The following is a 19,486-nucleotide window of genomic DNA, read 5'->3' as shown; positions in this document are numbered from 1 at the left end:
CAGGAACAAAAACTAGAACAAGTATGATGATGGCATTTGATCCAGGAGATGCTTGGGATGTGCTAGGAAAGAATGCAGTAGCTGAAGATACTGCAGTTACAAATAAACAATCCATTTTACTAGAGCCAAATATGTTCCATCATCACTTCATTTATGCTGTCTGCATTCCTCACAGTCAAATTTTGAATGACCAGAGAAATCCTCATTTAAGACAGCATGAGAACTTTTAGAATAAGCCATAAGTTTGTTCTTCCTGTTTTCCTGTCTGTGGGCCACATAGTAGCACCAATTTCTGCTTTGTTGCATTAAGTGGGAGAATGAGTGACTGACTTTCACCTTGGGGACTTCTAGATGCCACACCTTGGAGCCGCCATCTGTTCCTTTGCAAAACTGATGGGCAGAGCCACAGCAACCAGGCCATCTTGACTTGCTCCCACCCTGGATCTCTTCAGACTTCTGGACCTGTTTTATTAAATTAAATAACAGCAAAAGGCTTTTGAGAGATCCAGGTGAGTAGCCATGTTGATCTGAAACGACAGAATAAAGTTGGCTTATACCTTGAATAAAACTTTGTTGGTCTTGAAGGTGCTACTGGACTCTAACTTTAAGCTTCTGAGAGAGATCTCTTCCTCCATGAACTTCTCTACAGTCCCCTTAGAAGCCATCTAAGCAAGCAACCGTCACCACATCCTGAGACACTGAATGCCTGGGATTACAACTGATGTTCAAGCGAGAGATTAATTCACCTGGAGTGGCTGTTTTGGAAGTGGATAAGACATAATACTCCACTGAAGTCTCCTCTCCTCCCAAACTCCACCATTAACAGACTCCACCCCCAAACTCTCCAGGTATTTTCCAACCCGGAACTGGCAACCATACCACCAGATACTATGTTGCAACGATCTCGTGATTTTGCAAAGAAAAGGAAAAAAAATCCCTTCTCCCCACCGTGATATAAATGCACAGGCCTAGAGAGAGGATTCTCCCAACCGCAGCCCTAGGGACACTCAAAAAAGCAAATTTTTGCTCGCTGGCTTTTCCCGCCATGGAAGTTTCGTTGCCTTTTCCGAGTATGAACAGGAAGTGACCTCCCTCTCTTCTTCCTCCTCTTCCTTGCTCTAAAACTTTGGTATCGCTGTCCTTAACCCTTCAAGTGCATCGCAGCCAATATCTCAGTGGAAGTTGAAAGCCGTGCAGGTTCAGCAACTGGAGGGAATACTCTTTTGGTTTAAGGCAAATCTATAGTCCTTTTCGTTTATGGGGAGACGTTTTTATTGCCTGGATTTCTCTTGCATACTCCGAAAAAGCGAAAGAAACGCAGCCATCCTGTTTGGAAAAGTTCCTTGATCTCACCAATTGGTTATATTCCCTACTTTGTTTGGGCGAACTGATGTTTGCCAAATTTTTTTTCCCGAATGCATGAAAATTCCTTTTCCCCCAAACAACGAAGTTTAAGTACAGTGGCACCTTTATTTATTTTAATTTTTTAAATTTATTTATGTTGATTTATCCCCCGCCCCTCCAGTGAACGACTCGGAGCGACTTTAAGACCAAAAAAGTTTAATTCGGGGTATAAGCTTTCGTGTGCATGCACACCTCATCAGATGGCATTCAGGCGCGGGAGGCCTAGCTGACAGGAGACAGTTAAAAGGCTTTCCCTTGAAATGCTTCTTGACAGCTGCTCGGGGTGTGTGGCTGCGCCTGAATGCCAACGGGCATTTTATTCCTTTCGAATGCATGAGAATTACTCTTCCCCCAAAGAACAAAGTTTAACTCCGATAGCGCCTTTAACACCAACAAACTTTATTTCTGGATCTAAGCTTTCGCGTGCATGCACACGTCATCAGATACCTCCGACAACCCCTTTAAATACATCTTGCGGGGGAATGTGTGTGTGTTAGAGGCCTTCCAAGCAGAGCGCGGGGCAGAAACTTCAGCTCCCACAATCCAATGCGCGTACCTCGAGGCTTCTGGTACTGACCTGCTGGTTGCGAAGATGGCTGCAAGTAGCAGCCAGAATGGTGGTGCCGGTGGTTGCTGTAGTAACATTCCCCAGTACGAGGATGAGGCGTCGGAGATGAATACTCGGGTCTTCCACGTGGCCTCTTTTGGGGCTGCTTGGAGGGGGGAGCTGCGTCCGCAAGACCTGAGTCTGCAGCTGGCGGCGTCTGAAGACCAGGACGCCGCGGTAGCCGAGGAGTTGAGCTGCCCGCCGGAGATTGTGTCTGAGCTGAGGGATGTGTGCAGGTAGCCTTCAAAGAAAAACCCGCATGATTTTTGAATATGCCCCGCTGTTGTAGTGCTTGCAGGGGCTTGCCTCTTGACTCGCTTCTTTAGGTTCTGGCTGCATACTTCCCAACTCGTTTAAGATGCACCCCGGTGCACGTTTCGTTTAGAGGTAAACCTCCCCCGGGCTACTAAGATTGGTATGAGGGGAGTTCTGTGCACACTGGGAGTAAATTCCATTGTATTTAGTGGGAATTATTTTTGAATAAGCACAAATAAGGTGAGGATGTAAAGCCCTGGTCCTAAGGGTACTGAGAGCCTGATCATCTATGTTTCTTCAAAACAGGGCTCAGTTCACACTAACTCTTAATGGTAGCTCCAGGATGTTGTGTATGAGGACCTAAGTGAAGACTAATATGGGTGTTCCTGCCTGGCTCATTGGAGCCACAAGGACTGAGCTTGGGGATATGGGAACAAAGGGCAGTAGGATCCAAATCTCTGCTGCCCTGCTCCAATCACTGGCCCCCTGCTGATTTGAATGATCCAATAACTTGCATGCACAGAACCATGAGTTGTATATCGTTGGGCCAGTCTTCAGTTACAGTGCAGTCTTATCCCATGCTGTACTGAAATAAAGAGCTATGATCACCACCTCAGCTCTTCCTTGCGTTGAACCCCTGTATTATACAGAAGGTGCCGTGCTGGTCTGCAGTAGAACAGATTCAAGTCTAGTACCACCTTAGAGACCAACAAGATTTCCCAGGTATAAGCTTTCAAGGGTTGTCAAATAGAATTAGGAATGGAGATCTCTGAACAGAAGATGGGAGGGGCAATGTAGAGAATGATTGTAAAGGATGCAGAAATACAATGGCTGCTAACTAGCATTTTGGGGTGGATGGGAGGCATTCTGGTTCGGGTCTGCTCAGAAAAAGCCGTCCTGAATCCTGGCTTGATCAGACGAGGAGGCACCTCAGAAGCTGGACTGCTCTTCCCCCCCACAACAAGTTATGCGCTCCAGGCAGTTTTTAAGTGTGTGTGTGTGGGGGGGGAAGCTGGAAGTGGCTTGGAGCAGCTTGGCAGTTTCACATGCCAAGGCTCCTTGCTTGCACCTTTTCGCTTCCAGATGGCAAGGAGGCAACTGCTGTATGGTTGAAACATTTGCTACCAGTTCCAAACTGGTAGCTTTTTGAGCTGCTCTCCGGAGACTGGAGAACTGCAGATGTTGCCGTTTGGAGGGATTTTGCTGCTTGATTTCAGAGGTGTCTCTAAGTCAGGCTAAAGTGCTGGTCTGTAAGTGCCAGCCCATGTGCATTGCAATTGTTATATGCATTGTACCTTTGCATCCCTCCCAGGTATTCTTTACAATACTGCTCTCACCTTCTGACAAGAATATAAAGACTTGGAGACCTCCGTTCCTGCTTGTGCTTGACAGAAGGGAGCTTTGACTTTTGACAGTTTATACCCTGGAAATCTTGTTGGTAACTGAAGTGCTACTGGAATATAATTTTCCTCTAAATGGTAGCTTCAGAAGTAAGATTGCGTACTTATCAGGAAGTTTCATCTTTTATGATTTGGTACCCAGGCCTTATTTTGGGCAAGAGCTCACAGGAGCACAGCTCCTGAACCTTTCTGAGGGTTCCCCCTCCTCCTCTCCACCTACCTTGTCCATTGAATAGTAGGCGCAGCTGCATAACAATCCCTGGATTTGGAGAGCGGGCAGCCAGCCAGCCACCAGGAGCTTTATCACACCTCCAGCAGCCCTCATTAACCCCTGGGGAAGCCCATACCACCCTTTCTCCACTTCTTATGTGATTTTGGGTGGCGAGTGGCTTGCTGGCCCTTTGACTGTGGGGGGTGGGCAAGGAGAGCCCCAGGTGAGCGAAGCCTGCTTGGGCTGGCTGGATCTCTAGGTAGCCCAAGCAGGCCTCACTCACCTGAGGCTCTCCTTTCTTGCATTGGGTTGCTTTTGGCTGGTGAGAGTGGCCGCATATACTAATAAGTTATGCTAATAAGCTCCACCACCTATTTTTCTACAAAACGACCCTTGTCTTCACCCATATACTGGCTTCTGGGCGCCATTGTTCAAACCCCCTGTGAGAATCTTGCTGAACACTAAGATTTGACAAATCTAATATTTCCCCAACAAAAAAGGGAAAATAACCAAAACATATAAAAAGACAGATGGAAGAAAGTAATTCTAAATATATTATTAAAAGTATGAAGGGAGTAAGGTTTTATTATGACAATTATAATTCAAGGAACATTTTAAGGTAGATGTTGAGCTGATATAATTTAGTACACCTTCCAGTGATGTCAGGATTGTGTGGCATATGCAAATGAAAAGCAGGAAGCTTACTTTGCATTCTTATTGTTCAGCTCTTCTTATATGGGTTACATGATGATTATTTGTTTTGTTTCAGTATTAATGCATTAAAGAGCCCTGGGAAAGAAGATAAAGAAGAAATACCTGAAGACACCAATTTGGTAACACTCATGTATGTTGTACTTGATTCTGATTAAAAGCCAAATCAGTTCTAATTACCTCTCCATAATTTTGAATCTAGTTACTGCTCCATAATTTTTGAATATTTTTTCATAGGTTGTGTGTGTAAATTTGGAATATCTGAAGACTTTGAGTGTGCACACTCTTAGGCAAGAATCTGTAATATTTAACTAGATATACATATGAGGATATAGCTAGTCCATTTTGGAATAGTTTTCTATATAATTCCTGAGTGACTGTCTGTTTAAAGAGAGTGAAAGTAAAGACCCAAAAGAACTTTTTAATAGTTATCCATTGGAAAACAAGTATGTTAAGCTGACATTTACTCTGTCAAAGAGTAATCCAGTGTAAAGTGGCACATCTGATCAGGAATCTGATGAGAGATACACACCTCCTTGCAGTGCCCAGCAGATTTCTCCCTCCCACACCAATTCCTTATGCTGCTTTAGAGAATATTTGCAAAGCCCTTCTTTAAACTATGCAGGTTGCTTCTGGGAGTGGTAGATACTGAAACTCTGCAAGAGGTATGATTGTTTGGCTGTTAAAAGACTGCATACTTGGAAACATGCCATTTTAATGGCTAAAGCTTCTCTCTGTCAAGTTATCAGTCAGGACTCTTTTGAACACAGGGTGAAAACAAGTTGGTACAGGCCAGTATGGAGTATTGGTAAGGAAATGTCCAAAAGCGTTACTTCACTTATTCTATTTCAAGCCAGCCCTGAGAGAGACAGTGCTGGTTGGACCCATGTATCAACATTGTCCTAACTATGTGGGAGCCACTTTTCTATGCATTTTTGCTGGCAGGGCTGGCTTGCAAACTAGGCGATTGCCTAGGACACTGGCAGGGCGGATGCGCCGAATTCAGCCTTCCCCCCCTAGGCAAACTCTTAGTTTGCCCGCTCCCAGCCTCCTCCTCCCTCCCTTCCCCACCCCAGATCTATTTCAATGCATGGAACGGTGGTCAAGCACTGTGCTTCTGGGCTACCCCCCAACCGATCAGCTGATTGGCGGGTAAAACCTCAAGGTGCGTTCACTGTGAGTGTTGGGGCAGGCCAGTAGCAGCAGGAAGGACCAGCGTCCTGAGGGTGCCGCCGCCACTGCCTCCTCCCCACTTCCTGGATGGGAAGGAAGTGGGGAGCCAGCAACAGCGGCGGCACCCTTTCAGAATGCTGGTTCTTCCTACTGCTACTGGCCTGCCCTGGCACTGACAGGCAGTGTGCTTCGCAATTTTACCCACCGATCAACTGATTGGTGGTGGTGGGGGGGTGCCTTTAGAAAGCCTGGGAGCGTGGCTTGACCACCATTCTGGTCATTGAAATAGACCTGGGATGGGGAAGGGAGGGAGGAGGAGGCGCAGCGGGGAGCGGGGGAGGTGCAGGGAGGCACTGTGGAGGGGGGCGATGGGCTACGAGTCTGCCTAGGGTGCCATGTGCCCTTGGGCCGGTGCTGTTTGCTGGGGTAGTGTGCAACATGAATTGCGTTGTAATGTAAATTGCCTGAGTCTTTGTGTGGTTTTAGAACCCTGCTTATTTGAGCCTTTACATGCTTTCCCTCAAATATTAATCATTTTTTCCTTCTTTTTTCTATAGGATTAGGAAGAAGGCCCTGGAGAGGAGACAAGAAACACACGTTATAGATCGTGCATGTAGGCTAGAAACATTTATTTATGAAATGGTGAGGTGTCTTTCTCTCTACCTCAGTCTTGTTTCCATATTCAATGTGACGAGTAAAGCTAATCCAAATACCTATTTGAGTTTTTAAAATATGTCATGAATCCAGATAGTTGTCATTCAAACAGATATATTCTCAGTATTATTCATCTGCATTTTGCCTGGTAAGAGAATGGGTTTGAGGATGATTTAGGTTTGGAAAAATGGCAGAGAAGAGGGCTACAAAGTGTTTTAAAAAGCTTCCTCCATTGTTTGTTATCTAATTTAATTTTCAGAAGACTGCAGCTGCTTTTTAAAAACAAATATTGGGGATCCAGTCACAATATTCTGTCACCTGTTTTGGCCCTCAGTTGAGAGTGATGTGCTTTATCATGTACAGCAGTGGCATTCCATCTTTCCAAGCTTAACAAATCACTGGAAGAGGATAGGATTAACTGATGCCAATGCCAGGGCCATGGACAACAGCCCTAAAAAGCTGGGAACATGGAATGCAAGCCGAATATCAGGAAGTGTATTCTAGTGAGGGACAAGCCATTGGTCAGAGCCTTAGAGGAATCTGTTCTACCTCTGAATGATCTCACCTCTCTGGCCTGCTGCTCTTCTTAACAAGCATGCAAAGCAAGGCAGGAAGCATGGCATCCTTGGTCTGTGCACCAAGTCCTTCAAAGGGCAGTAAAAAAAATGGCCCAAGAGGAGGAGTCCCTACTGCTCTACAGGAAGAGGGTACTCCCCCCATATCTGGCTTGGTTGGGAAGAAGGTAATGTACATGTCTCTGTGGTTAGATATAATTAACTAACTATCCTGTATAATGCTTTCTGAAATCAGGAAAAATAACAGTATGGCTCTGGTTGTTAATGGCCAGATAAATGTCTTAACTGCAAGGGTGTTTGTTCTTGATGGGCTCCAGAGATCAAGAAGAGATAGACAACAGAACATACTAAGAGTATTCAGTTTCATGCACATACAAGAAAATGGAATGGACTACATGCCAATAAATAGGTTTTTGGTTGGATCCTGCCTAAAACTTGTGCCAGCACAGCAGGGGAGGGGTTTTTGCTGAGCTTCTCCTCTCACAACAGTCTATTCCCCCACCCCCCAGCTTTTTCTGGCAGTCCCATATTTCCCAGGAACAGTACTTTGGGAGGTATTTTGGAACACAGTGGGGAGGGTGTTGTTGGCTCTCACATATGGAAGGATGGGGAGGGTGTTGTTGGCTTTCACAGATGGAATTCCTTCCATCTGTAGAAATTGGACAGGGTGCATGGGTTTTTTGCAGATATAACTGCATTAGTGGAAAATCCTAATGAGTGCCCCTTTGGCAGAAAATGTGGCTTAAATATTAATAATGATAAATAATAATGCTAAGATGAGTTGCAGAACTGGCACATGAGCCTTGTTCTTTTAAGTAGGCTTTGTTTGTCCCAGTTCAGAACATCTTTGCTTGTAAAAATGCTAAAAGTAGGAAATCTAGTGGAATTGTTCCCTGCCCCTGGAGGAGCATGGTAGTACTGATTGATAGTATAGCTGGCCAACGTTGTTCTCATCAGCCACATCTCAGTATCTTCCTATCTTAATTTAATGCAATTAGAGAGCGTCATTCTGTTAATCCATTTCCAATTCGAACATACCCTAGTCATGACCCTTTGGCTCTGTCTCTCTTTGGGGATCGGCTCTTAATGTAGATTACAGTCACTGTAAGTAGGATTCATAGATTCTGACGTGATGTGCTGCTCACTAGTATTTGGCCAAGTTGTCCTGAGCAACTATGTATTTCAGCCCTCAAGGGAAAGAAAATCTGTGTGAAACTAGGATGAGTGCCCTGAACTACCCTATACAGTGAGAGATCAGAACTTGGTCTAGAAAAGATCAAGTGCAAAATTCTGTGCTCAATTGAGGCATGCAAAAAGTTATAGATAGAGGTGGTTTGGTTGTGTTTTGAAGGACTGTTTAAAAGAAAAGAGAGGCCAGTAATGGTGGTTGTCAAGGTTTAGGTTTGGATGTTGAAACTGGCCAAAGAAAGAGATATGAGTCAGGAGTCCCTTGTTTGAAACTTGTCTCTGTCTAGCAGGTGGCTCTAGGTAAGCTGTTCTTTCAGCTCTTTTGCCTGAAATATCTGAGAGCCAGCTTGCTGTAGTGGCTAAAGAATTGGACTAGGATCTGGAAGATCTAGGTTCAGATTCCCATTGTGCTATGAAGCACAATGGGTGACCTTGAGCCAATCACCCTCTGTCAGCCTGATCTCCCTCATAAGGTTGTTGTGAAAGTCAAATAGAGGAATGAAAACCAATGAATACTACCCTGAACTCATCAGAGGGATAGGGAGATAGGATGTAGTAAATAAAAATAGATAAAAATGGCCATCATACTGACGAGCCCTGTTTCAAGGATTGCAAGATGATGTATTTGTGAAGATGCTCTGAACATATGAGAGCCAGTTTGGTGTAGTGGTTAAGTGCTTTTATAGGAGTTGACCTTGAAAGGGCAGCTGCTGTAAGAGCTCTCTTAGCCCCACCTACCTCACAGGGTGTCTGTTGTGGGGGAGGAAGGTAAAGGAGATTGTGACCTCTCTGGGATTCTGAGATTCAGGGTATAGGGTGGGCTATAAATCCAATATCTTCTTCATCTAATAGCCACTTATGGACCCTATCTGTGCATAGCTAAATCCATGGACTGGGGTCACACGGAGACTGAACAGATCTTTCTGCACACTTGAGGGGCTCTCCAGGTCTGCGGAAAAATCTGAAATGCCTAGAATAGCTGGTCTTAACTTGTTCGGGTATGATTTGCGGTTGTTAGTCTTCTCTGTCAATTCTGAGGGATTGTTGTTCAGCAAGTGTTACAATAATGTCTTCTTTTCTTTTTAGGAATCTCATGCGATTGGAAAGAGACCTAATGATCCCATAAACTTGGTCAAGGATGAAGAGCTTGTTTTAACCCTCAATATTTACTATCCAGTTATATTTCAAAAGGTTAGTGATGCTTTTCGTTTTTAAAAATAGTTTAGATTGAAGATCTTTGACATCTCTTATAATGGATGCCTCTTTATTATTCACAAGTAGTCCTGATCCTTTAGGGCAGTTCTAGATGAGGAAGTATAGGGGAGCTGTGTTCATTTGAGCTCCAAGATTGATTGAGTAGCTTTGAGTCAGAAGGGCTTTAAAGTTACATGTGTGAATCGATCAGTTAAAAACAGATCAGTTGCACCCAACCTGTCTAACTACCAAAAGCCCAGTCTAAATAATGTGCTTCCATGATAGCTTAGGCTTGGTTAGTCTCCGTTGGAAGGGAGTTTTAATTTTGGTACAGACTCCACTATTTTAAATTTGCAGTTTTATAGAAAGCATGTTAAGGTATTCAAGTAGGACTCATAGTAATGTGATGACACAAAGGATTACTGGAGAAGGGAGGAAAAAAGTGAAACAAGAAACTAATACTTGCTAAAATGAAATAATGCTTGTAAACGCTCTGAAAAGGTAAGACAGATTCATGAAGGATACGTCCATCGATGGTTTCTAGCCAAGGTGATTAAAGGGAACCTTGATACTGAAGAGGCCACAGACCTCTGAATACCAGTGCTGGGAGTCAGCATAAAGGGAAGGTCTTGACTTTTATGCCTTGTTTGTTGGCCTTCCAGGGTTGTCATGTGAAGCAGGATGCTAAGCTAGATAGACCACTCACCTGCTCCGGTACGGCTGTTCTTAGGTTTTTATGAAAAGGCCCTAAGTACTGGCCATAGCTCTTGATCTACTGGAGAGAAAAAGCCAAAAGGTCAAAACAACTTCTAGCTATATAGAGAAGTGCTATGATTATGAACTAAGAGAAGCCTGGTCCTTTTCCTTCCTAAGGCCAGCTGCCCCAGAAGAAGGTTTGCTGGAGTCTCTACTAGAGGTCTGTTTTTCACAAGTGCAGTTTCTAGCCCTGACCTGGATAGCCCAGGAAAGCTCAATCTTGTCAGATTTTGGAAGCTAAGCAGGGTTGACTGTGTTTAGTACTTGGATGGGAGACTATCTTTGAAATACCCAGTTGAGAGGTGGGGGTAGGCTTATTCAGCCACCTCCCTGAATATCCCCCAGGCCCCCAGTAGGGGTCAGTTACCCAAGGTCGACATGACGTTCAGGTGCAGACACACAATTCCCCCCCCCCCCCCCGCCCTCAGTGCAGCTTCTAGATGGTGGGGTGGGGAGAAGAGCTAGTTCTAGATGGAGCAAGCATGGTTGATGGACTTAATTATGGGGAGTCCGGCTTGCTTTGCTTGGTGAGCAATCCGCAACTGTATCAGTGCTGCAAGAATGTACAGGCATGCAGTAACTATATGGATAACAAGTGCGGCTAGGATGCTCTCTGGTGACTCCATTTGCTGGTGCTGGACCTTGCTAACTGTTCAGTATCTGTGTGTTGGCATGGTGCTGATGCTGTGCCCTTGGCATCTCTGTCACTGCCTCATGAATTCCCCTGGTAAAGGCACTACATTCCCCTCCCCCTGGGGAATCCTTCCTGTGCCCCACCATGTGAGCCATTGCCACCCATGTCCTCTTGCTATCCAAACAGAGGGGACACTGATTGTATTGTTCAGGACCAGTTGTAGTTTCCCCTCTGCACCCTAGGAAGAAAAAGCTGCATGTGATGCATCTCATATATTCTGTTCCAGAAACTGAGGAAAAACGAAGGCTCAAAGTGTTAGATATGGGGGTTGCTCCCTTTAGCACATGCAGATATTCAGTGGCAGAGTCTGAAGTGCTTTAAATTGGGTTGTGCTTAATTCTAACTCTTGGTGTCCTCTGCAGCATAAGTTTTGCAAGCCATATCAGACTATGCTGGTTTTAGGCAGCCAGAAACTTACAGAGGTCAGAGATTCGATTTCCTGTGTCAGTGACCTTCAGATTGGTGGGGAGTTTAGCAGTCATCCTGACCAAGCACCGGAATATATCAGTAAGGTACTGTAACACTATTTTTAATATGCTTAGGGCTGGCTGGCTATGTTGCTTTAGTCCTAAAATATATTATTACTTGGAATGGCTAATCTTTTTAATAAGTTCTGGGGGGAAACTAGATGATCACCTGTTCCTTGTCACTTAAACAACAAATGTTTGAAGTAGTTGGTTTTATAGAAGCCACAGGAAAGAGTTTATTTCATTGCTGTCTTACTTGAGTTATAAAAGTAGTGCAGCATTCCAGAAGGCTTCATAATTTGGCTATGAATTGCTTAATATCTAGTACAACTATTTTTGTCTTCTACAGTGGTAATCTTATTATTTTATTCAGTTTTTTTCAGGGTGAGATGCAGGCTTCAAACATCCCCCATTAACTGGTGGAATCACTACCTCTTGATCCTCTTGTATTTTAACCAATCATATTAAGAACTGTAAAACCTAATTAGAGGTGCCTTATTTGAGAAAGGAAGGAGTACAATCTTAAAACATATATATATATTTTAGAATCAAAATTTGTTCTTCATTGTTAGGGGGTGAACTCTGATATTATCTTTTACAATCTGGACTATATTTCTGAGCTCCTTGAAGGAAAGCTGGTATAAAAATAAATAGTCTGCCCTGCAGAGTCTGATTCCAAACACATTTGTTGTATTTTCAAATCTTTTTACTGTATATCTAATAAGTATGCCTACAAACTAAAACACCTGAAAGGGTACTTAGACAACTAATATGAAGCTTCTCTGTTGCTTAACTGAAGCTTTTCCCCTGGCTGCTAACTTGCTAGAGGAGACAACAGTGTCATTGTAGAGGCTGTACTATGGAACATTCCAAGGCGTTCAATTGCTTGTGGCTTTGTCTCAATAAATTAATTCGTTCCTTGGCTTTCAGGAGATCTGTCTTGCCTATGAAGAAGGAAACTTGGAGCAGGCCTGCTGAAAGCTTAGCTTTCAATATAAACCATGAATGTTTGGTGGTTAGTTTAATTTTGTTGAGCTACTACTGAATTCATGTGAGCTATGATAATGCTGACCTAAATAGCATAATACGTGCTTTGTCCTTTGAAAGGCAGTTGTGTTTTCAGCAAAAGCCCTATCTCATAATTTAGAGGACTATCTTGAAGGATGCATGACCTCAAAGTGCTTGCAAGTGGGAGTGAGGGAACCAATGCTGCCATAGGGTTCCCCATCTTGCTGAGTACTTTGGGAATTTTGAAAACCGCTGTCTAGAGATGCAAAATTCTTGAAGATTCCATGAACCTCTGAGGAAAAACTCTATTATATCAGCATCTAGGGTTGCCAGCTCCAAGCTGATAATTCCTGGAGATTTGGGGATATAGCCTGGGGTAGTAGAGTGAGGAAGAGAGAGATCTCAGCAGGGATGTAATGCCATAAAGTCACCCTTAGAGGCTGCCATTTTCTCTAGGTGAACTGTTCTTTGCAGCCTGGAGATAGCTGTAACTCTGGGAGAACTCTAGGTCTCTCTTGATAGTTGGCATCCCATGCTGTGATATGTTTTGTCTAGTGCTTCCTATAATTGCATCAGTGATGTGGAACATTTAGTTAAGCCACAGCTTGGTCTAAGCAAGCAATTTTACATTTTTTTTGCATAATGATCTGTTGGGGGGAAAAACAGCACGGAAATGGTGCATTAATGCATGTTTTAAAATATGTGGTAACATTTAAAATATCATTCATTTTCTGCAACCTGAAGTGCTGAAGTTCACTCCGCCATCTCAGGAGTCAATCACCTTGATTCTTCAGCATTTGAAGACTAGACCAAGTAGCGACCTGAGAGTTAGACTACTTGATCACAACAGGAAAGAGGTTTCCAGTTCTGTACAAATGTTACTTGGGAGCATCTATTGGATCATGCAGTTTTGTGGATCTAAAGTAGGGGTCCCCAACTTCCTACAGGTGGTGGGCACTTGGAATTCTTACACAGGGTGCTGCGTGCAACCACAAAATGACTGCTGCAGAAAGCAGAGCCAACTACATACAGGAAACCCAAATGCAGGGAGAAGAGGCGTAATTTAAAAAATACAATGGAAAAGAGAATAGAGAGAGAATAAAACCAACACTGTGGTGACCACTGCCAGTGTAAGAATATTATCTTAATCTGCACCGCCAGTTGAATCTCTAGTGGCCAGTCAGAAGCCCCACTGGGCAAGAGTTCCTCTTGGCAGAACCCACTTTCTAGAAATACTTCGTGGGCACCAGGAAAGGTGTTGTTGACTGCCTTGGCATCCATGGGTACTACATTGGGGACCACTGATCTAAAAGATGAATGACTCTGTGCTAAAGCTAAAAAGAATTTTCCTTAGACTGAATCTATAAAAATGTTTATTAGTGTGGGACAGCAAGTAGCAATACTAACAAAATCTTAATAGATGGTTAGATTATGAAAATGTAAATGCAGTGTGTTCTAACTTGGCACTTAGAAGATATGACTAAGGTTGGTTAGTTGTTGGTTGTGGGTTTTTTTTAGCATATTCGTGGGTCAGAGAGAGGTAGGTAGTCTTTTAGATATTACTGCACTAATGACTTCTTTTTGTTTCGTATCTTCCCTTAGGATCTTTACAAGTCTGCCTTTTTTTATTTTGAAGGTATTTTTTACAACGACATGAGGTACTCAGAGTGCAGAGACCTGAGCAGGTAAAAAAGAAGTCACATTTGTATATGCAGATCTCAAATATTCCATGAATTGGGTTTTTTTTCCTGTGTGAGGACAGAATTGGATGTTTAACTTCATAAAACAAGATAACAAAAATACATTGAGAGAGCCTTAACAGGGAAGGATCCTGTTGTCCTCCTGCGGCTGTTTCCCCCACCCTCAGTTGGGCTTCTGGTTATGTTGCTCACCTGGGAGGAGGGAAAATGAAAGAAAAAAATAACTCAATGGACACTTGTAGAACAAGGATTAAACATCACACTTCTTCCCGCTGACATACTTCAGAAATTCTTCCAGTTCTCATGTTAGGATTGTGAGGGAAATTTGTGTCTGGAAATCCTTTCATAATATCTAATTCTGCCTGTCTTTGTATAAAATGTCCTAGAAACACCTCTTGTGTGTCTCACTTTATTATGAGTAGGTTACTATTCTCTGCATCAACAGCATTTTTCTCCATGTGAAAATGAAGCAAAATTGCCGCCACAAATATTTCTCTCTTCCTCATGCCTCAGAGTTCTTGTTGAGCATGGTTTTGGGCTTGTGTAGAATCAAAGTATATTCTGACATCTTACCTGGAACTTGAGATAAAGTACTTCTACTCTCAACATTGACACATTCAAGATCCAGTTTTACATTTGTTTCTTTATATTTTCTTCAATCCTTACACCTTTATCAAGGGGAGTATAATGTATAGAAATAACAATAATAGTGCATATAATTTCAGGACAATTATTGAGTGGGCAGAATCGCGTGAGAGAGGCTACTCTAATTTTCAAGCTGCTAAAATGGAAGATTACACATTTAATGATTTGAACATCAAAGTTGGCTTCCCGTATCTTTACTGCCACCAAGGAGATTGCGAGCACATAGTTATTATCACAGATATCAGGTAAATAACTATCCATTGGCCTGGGCTACTCAGTCTTTGAATTTAAGTCTCTGTTTAAAGTATACTCTAATCTGGCAGAACCGGGTTTGATTCCCATTTCAGTCAATCCAAAAGGCATTCCGCTAATAAGTGGGCTTAGTTTCTCATGCACAGTTACAGGTTGCATACACAAGTCTGTAGACTGGGATATAAACATGACATTGACCTTCAGAAGGAGAATATTGTAAGACTATTGTATTATCATAACTGTATTGCTTATTTTGTATTATGTTGTTTTAATGTATTTATTGTGTTTTAACTGGTATTTCACTTGATGTACATTGCCCAGAGCCTGGCCTAGGCCAGGATGGAGCAATAAGTAAATAATAATAATGACAACAACAACAATAATAATACAGATGACCTCCCCCCTCCCATCATCAGATCACACACAGAACAAAACAGTTGAGTTTATTTATTTTATTTTTAGCCTGATCTTCCCATAGAACAGGCTTAGGGCAGGTTGCGTCATAAAAACAATCAACATTTAAAGATATTTAAAATCTAAAAGTACAGAGTAACAATAGGTACTAACATGGCAAATTCTGCCTCACAGACATGGCCTATTGTCCAGGTCCAGCAGGTCTTATAGCACTGAGATAGAATGAAAGGGGGAGGCCGGTAACAAGTGATGTCCACTGCCTCAGCTGAGAGCCTGGAGAAAGCCCTATTTTACAGACGCTGTGGAATTGAAGCAGATCGCACAGGGCCTGGATCTCCAGGGGGAGCTTATTCCACCAGGCAGGTCAGATGGATGTCTCTCAGGCTGGGTATCACCAGAAGTTGCGGGGTTGCTACGGGGCTCATACAGGGAAAGACGGTCCTGTAGGTATGCTGGCCCCTGGCCTTATAAGGCTTTAAAACAGTAATAATTAGCTCCTTCCTTCATAATCATTTTGGAGATGATGACCCTCTGAAGATGTGGGCTCTTCCATGAATGCAAAAGGGATCAGAGAGTTCTTTGCCAGAGGCATTCAACTCACTTGGATCTTGTAGAAAGCAGGGAGGCAGTCATCCCCTCCTTCATGGTCTGCTCACTTCTGGGAATATCCCCTGCTGCTTCAGGTTGTGCTGTGCTCTTCCAAGCTTGGCTGAAGAGAAGCCACTCAGTTGGTCAGTCTCAAATCCATCGGCAGCATCCTCTTTCAACACATAGTGCATAATGTCATAAGAAAGTAGGAAATGGCTTCCAGCTTGCCTCTGCCAAAAAGTGCTGAGTAAACTAGATCAGTTGCAGAAAAGGCATGCTGTTAAACTGTTTGTTGTTTCCATTTGAATATTCATTGTATAATGAATATGCTTTTCCTCTCAAGCATTGTGCTTTATAACCTATGCTGTCCCCCATCTTTCACAATAATGCAGAAAACAATGTATTGTGCTTTATAACCTATTCTGTCCCATTTTTCACAGTAATGCAGAAAACAATATATTCTAATTACTTTCTTATTCTGTGCCTGTTCAAGGCTGATTCATCGAGATGACTGTCTAGATAGGAGCCTTTATCCCTTGCTAATTAAGAAACATTGGTTGTGGACCAAGAAGTGTTTTGTATGCAAAATGTATACAGCCAGGTAAGTGATCTTGATGTGCTGTTTTTGATATCTCTGTCTCTAAAGAAGCAAATAATAGAATAGCTTTGCAGCAGATCAGTATGGCTGTGGGCTAAACAAATGCCTCCAATATAAGGAAAATACACAAGCATATCTTAATTGTTTGGATTGGCTACTACAAGCTTTAGTAGGTGGCAAGCAGGTGTTATTAAATGTCACACAAATAAAATCCTCTTGTTGAAAAAGTAAGATGATAAATGTGATAAAAAGTTGAGAGTGTAGTTAATTATTGGGGAACGGCACTGAGCAAAGCTCAAAAGTCTTGGTCTTTTGACCTTTATATGGTCTTATGGACTTTGATATTTATTTTGGACTGAGTTTATGAATAGTTGTCACTTATTTATGCACATGACATTTCTTGTCTTTGAATTGTATGAGACATATTGTTGAATAAAGTTTCTTGAATAAGGTTTTATGCTTTCCCCTGTATTTATTAGTAAGGCATACAGTATTTTGATAAGTTATTCTTTTGCACTTTCAATGATGGTTTGTATTTTCTTCCTTGCCTGTTTGCAATTGTGATTTCCCCTAGCTTATTGTTACTGAGCAAAGCACAGCAGATTGTAATAAGTATTCATGATTTTCAATCTGTCTGTTCAGAAACTTAGAAGTGAGCAGAAGTTTGGCAAATGTCATTCTAACATGAAACACTTTTGCTTTGAAACCTACAGATGGGTGACCAACAATGACAGTCTTGCTCCTCAAGACCCTTCTTTCTTTTGTGACGTTTGTTTTCAAATGCTCCACTATGATGCAGATGGCAACAAGTTAGGAGAGTTTCTTGCTTACCCTTATGTTGATCCAGCAATTTTCAACTGAGACTTTCTCAAAAGCAAGGCAACAAAACTGTTATAATCTGCTTCAGTAGCTGCTGGAACATGAGACATCAAGAAGTACAATTAAGCAATGGCTTTTTTCAGAACATTGTTTCCTCTGTATATTTGATGTTTTTAATTTTGCAAGCCTTTGAAAGTGTGACAGCCCTGTAAATCCAGACATCATTAATTACAAAAAGTGCAAATAATAATGGAAGCAGCCCTGAGCCCTGCTTGCAGGGAAGGGTGACCTAGCAAATCAAAATAAATGAAAAATACCTGTGTGCTCATGAGTGTTCTTTAAGTGAGATTGTGACCAAACTGTGTGTGTTCTAATTTTTCTTACAATACTCACTTGGATTTAAATGAGGAAGTAAATGTAATGATTGTACTGATTGGTCTACATGTTTGCTCATTCACATCTAAGGCTTTTGTATAATGCATTTTAGTTTAACATTTATTTATTATTTATTTATTTTTATTTATTTAATTTGATTTGTATCCTGCCCTCCCCACCGAAGCAGGCTCAGGGCGGCTTACATCAGTCTGATGAAGTAGGCCTGGGTGAAGAAATCTTGAATAGGCCACTTGGCTGAGTAAACATTCTCTCACAAGAGATAATTGGTAATAGGTCTTCAAAGTAAACTGTTTGCACCTGGAAAGGAGTTTGATACCATCCCTAATGGGCTTCTTAATTGGCAAATTCCCTAGAGCTTAGCCAAACACCTCAAATTATGGGAACCTGCACTAGCCTGCAGCACATCTTGAGGTTCCATGGTGATGAGGGAGAGAGGTTACATCATCCCCAGAGGCAATCAGACTTCATTTCTATAAGAGAGCTATGCATTTGCTTAAGGGTTAACTTTTCAGCCATTGTCCAGACATCGTCTGTGGCTAAAGCAAGCTCACAGCTGTTCCTGGGGTTTGAGAGAATGCTGACTTAACATTCGTTGGAACCTTGGTAACTACCTGCTTTGCAAGTATTAAGCTAATTAGGATAAGTTTAAGTTTGTTTTGAACCCATTGCTTTCTTGTCTGTTTTAAATATTTTTGCACATTAAATAAAACATTTATTTTATTCTTGGTGTTCCTTTTTGTCTCCAGAGCCTCAAAAGCTAAGTCCAGAAGCCTTAGACTGCTCTACCCATGGTTAATATTTTGTTTGGAAACTCAGAACTGCAAGCCCACCTTGCAGGGTTGACTTTCTGGACTAATTCCTTGAAAGGCTCAGAGGTTTGACCTTTAACTCTGGAGCTCTTGGGATAGTCAAAAGGATTTAGTGGCAGCCTACTGTTTTAGCCTGGAGAGAAGGTTTACTCTCTTCAGGAGTTGGGTAATTTGTTTGGCTTTGATTTTAAAATGGGTCTTTCCTCTACCTGGGCTTGGGAGAAGGAGAATCCATGGCAGTGTGTACTTAAAAAAAATTCCCTACAGCTAAGCAAAACACCTCAAACTATGGTGTTGCATTTTTTCACTTTAAAGGGTTTTCTTCAAGCTCAGGTTGGACACTGGAAGTCAGTTAAATCCAGATAAAATTAGTGGAAGATGTAGAACACAGTGAAGTAAGGAGCAGCAGGGTTTAGCTCCCCTTACTCACACAGTCCATTTTTTTTGTTAGATTCTTATCACCCTTGCTGTAGATGTAAACAGCAGTGACAAATATTCATTAATTCTTGCCTACGTTGCTTTTAGTTTGTTCCAACTCTTTACATGGTGCTGGAGGTGAAGGATGTCATAGCTAGCCTGCCTTTAATATATTCCCCCTTTTTGCATTAACTCCTATTCCTGTACTACTTCTACAGGACCTCCTTCAGGAACTGAGGCCATTCTCCCCACCCACCAGATGATAAATGCAGGGTACTTTTCTAGCTCTTCAGGAATCTCAGAGAGGAGGAGAAAACAGTAGTAGAACGTTCTGGTCTAACAAGATGATCTTCTCTTTGCCTCCACCCCAAGTGTTGAGTGTCATAGTACTGCTGGATGTTTTCCCCTTAGAGAAGAGGAATAAGGACAGCTGTTACGAAGTCTATATTCAAGATGCACTGGCTAGAAACCATCACTTGTTATCCTTCATGTATTTAGGTGGTGCTGCAAAATTCACTTTAATGTTTTTGTAGGACTGTCTGGAGGGGGTC

General features: G+C 42.4%; 1 protein-coding gene across 1 annotated transcript; it reads left to right on the top strand.

Annotated features, from left to right (window-relative positions):
* Positions 1-1,673: 1,673 nt before the first annotated feature.
* SNAPC3 (small nuclear RNA activating complex polypeptide 3) lies at positions 1,674-18,429 on the top strand. Its single transcript, XM_060237262.1, has 9 exons — positions 1,674-2,247; positions 4,647-4,721; positions 6,319-6,403; positions 9,265-9,369; positions 11,185-11,334; positions 13,900-13,982; positions 14,723-14,887; positions 16,390-16,497; positions 17,208-18,429. Exons 1-9 carry the CDS (start codon positions 1,832-1,834, stop codon positions 17,353-17,355), a joined length of 1,335 nt encoding a protein of 444 aa, XP_060093245.1. The 5' UTR covers positions 1,674-1,831; the 3' UTR covers positions 17,356-18,429.
* Positions 18,430-19,486: the final 1,057 nt, after the last annotated feature.

This window comes from Heteronotia binoei, chromosome 4, assembly GCF_032191835.1.
Source record: "Heteronotia binoei isolate CCM8104 ecotype False Entrance Well chromosome 4, APGP_CSIRO_Hbin_v1, whole genome shotgun sequence".
In the NCBI taxonomy this organism is placed as follows: domain Eukaryota; kingdom Metazoa; phylum Chordata; class Lepidosauria; order Squamata; family Gekkonidae; genus Heteronotia; species Heteronotia binoei.
Note: the sequence above shows the minus strand (reverse complement) of the source record. Positions and strands in the feature narration are given on the sequence as shown.

Excerpts from the sequence above, each read along its gene's own strand:
- SNAPC3 (XM_060237262.1), top strand. The coding sequence starts at position 1,832 with ATGCACACGTCATCAGATACCTCCGACAACCCCTTTAAATACATCTTG. Across the intron at positions 9,370-11,184 it reads ATCCAGTTATATTTCAAAAG|CATAAGTTTTGCAAGCCATA; the intron begins GTTAGTGATGCT and ends TGTCCTCTGCAG. Across the intron at positions 11,335-13,899 it reads CACCGGAATATATCAGTAAG|GATCTTTACAAGTCTGCCTT; the intron begins GTACTGTAACAC and ends ATCTTCCCTTAG.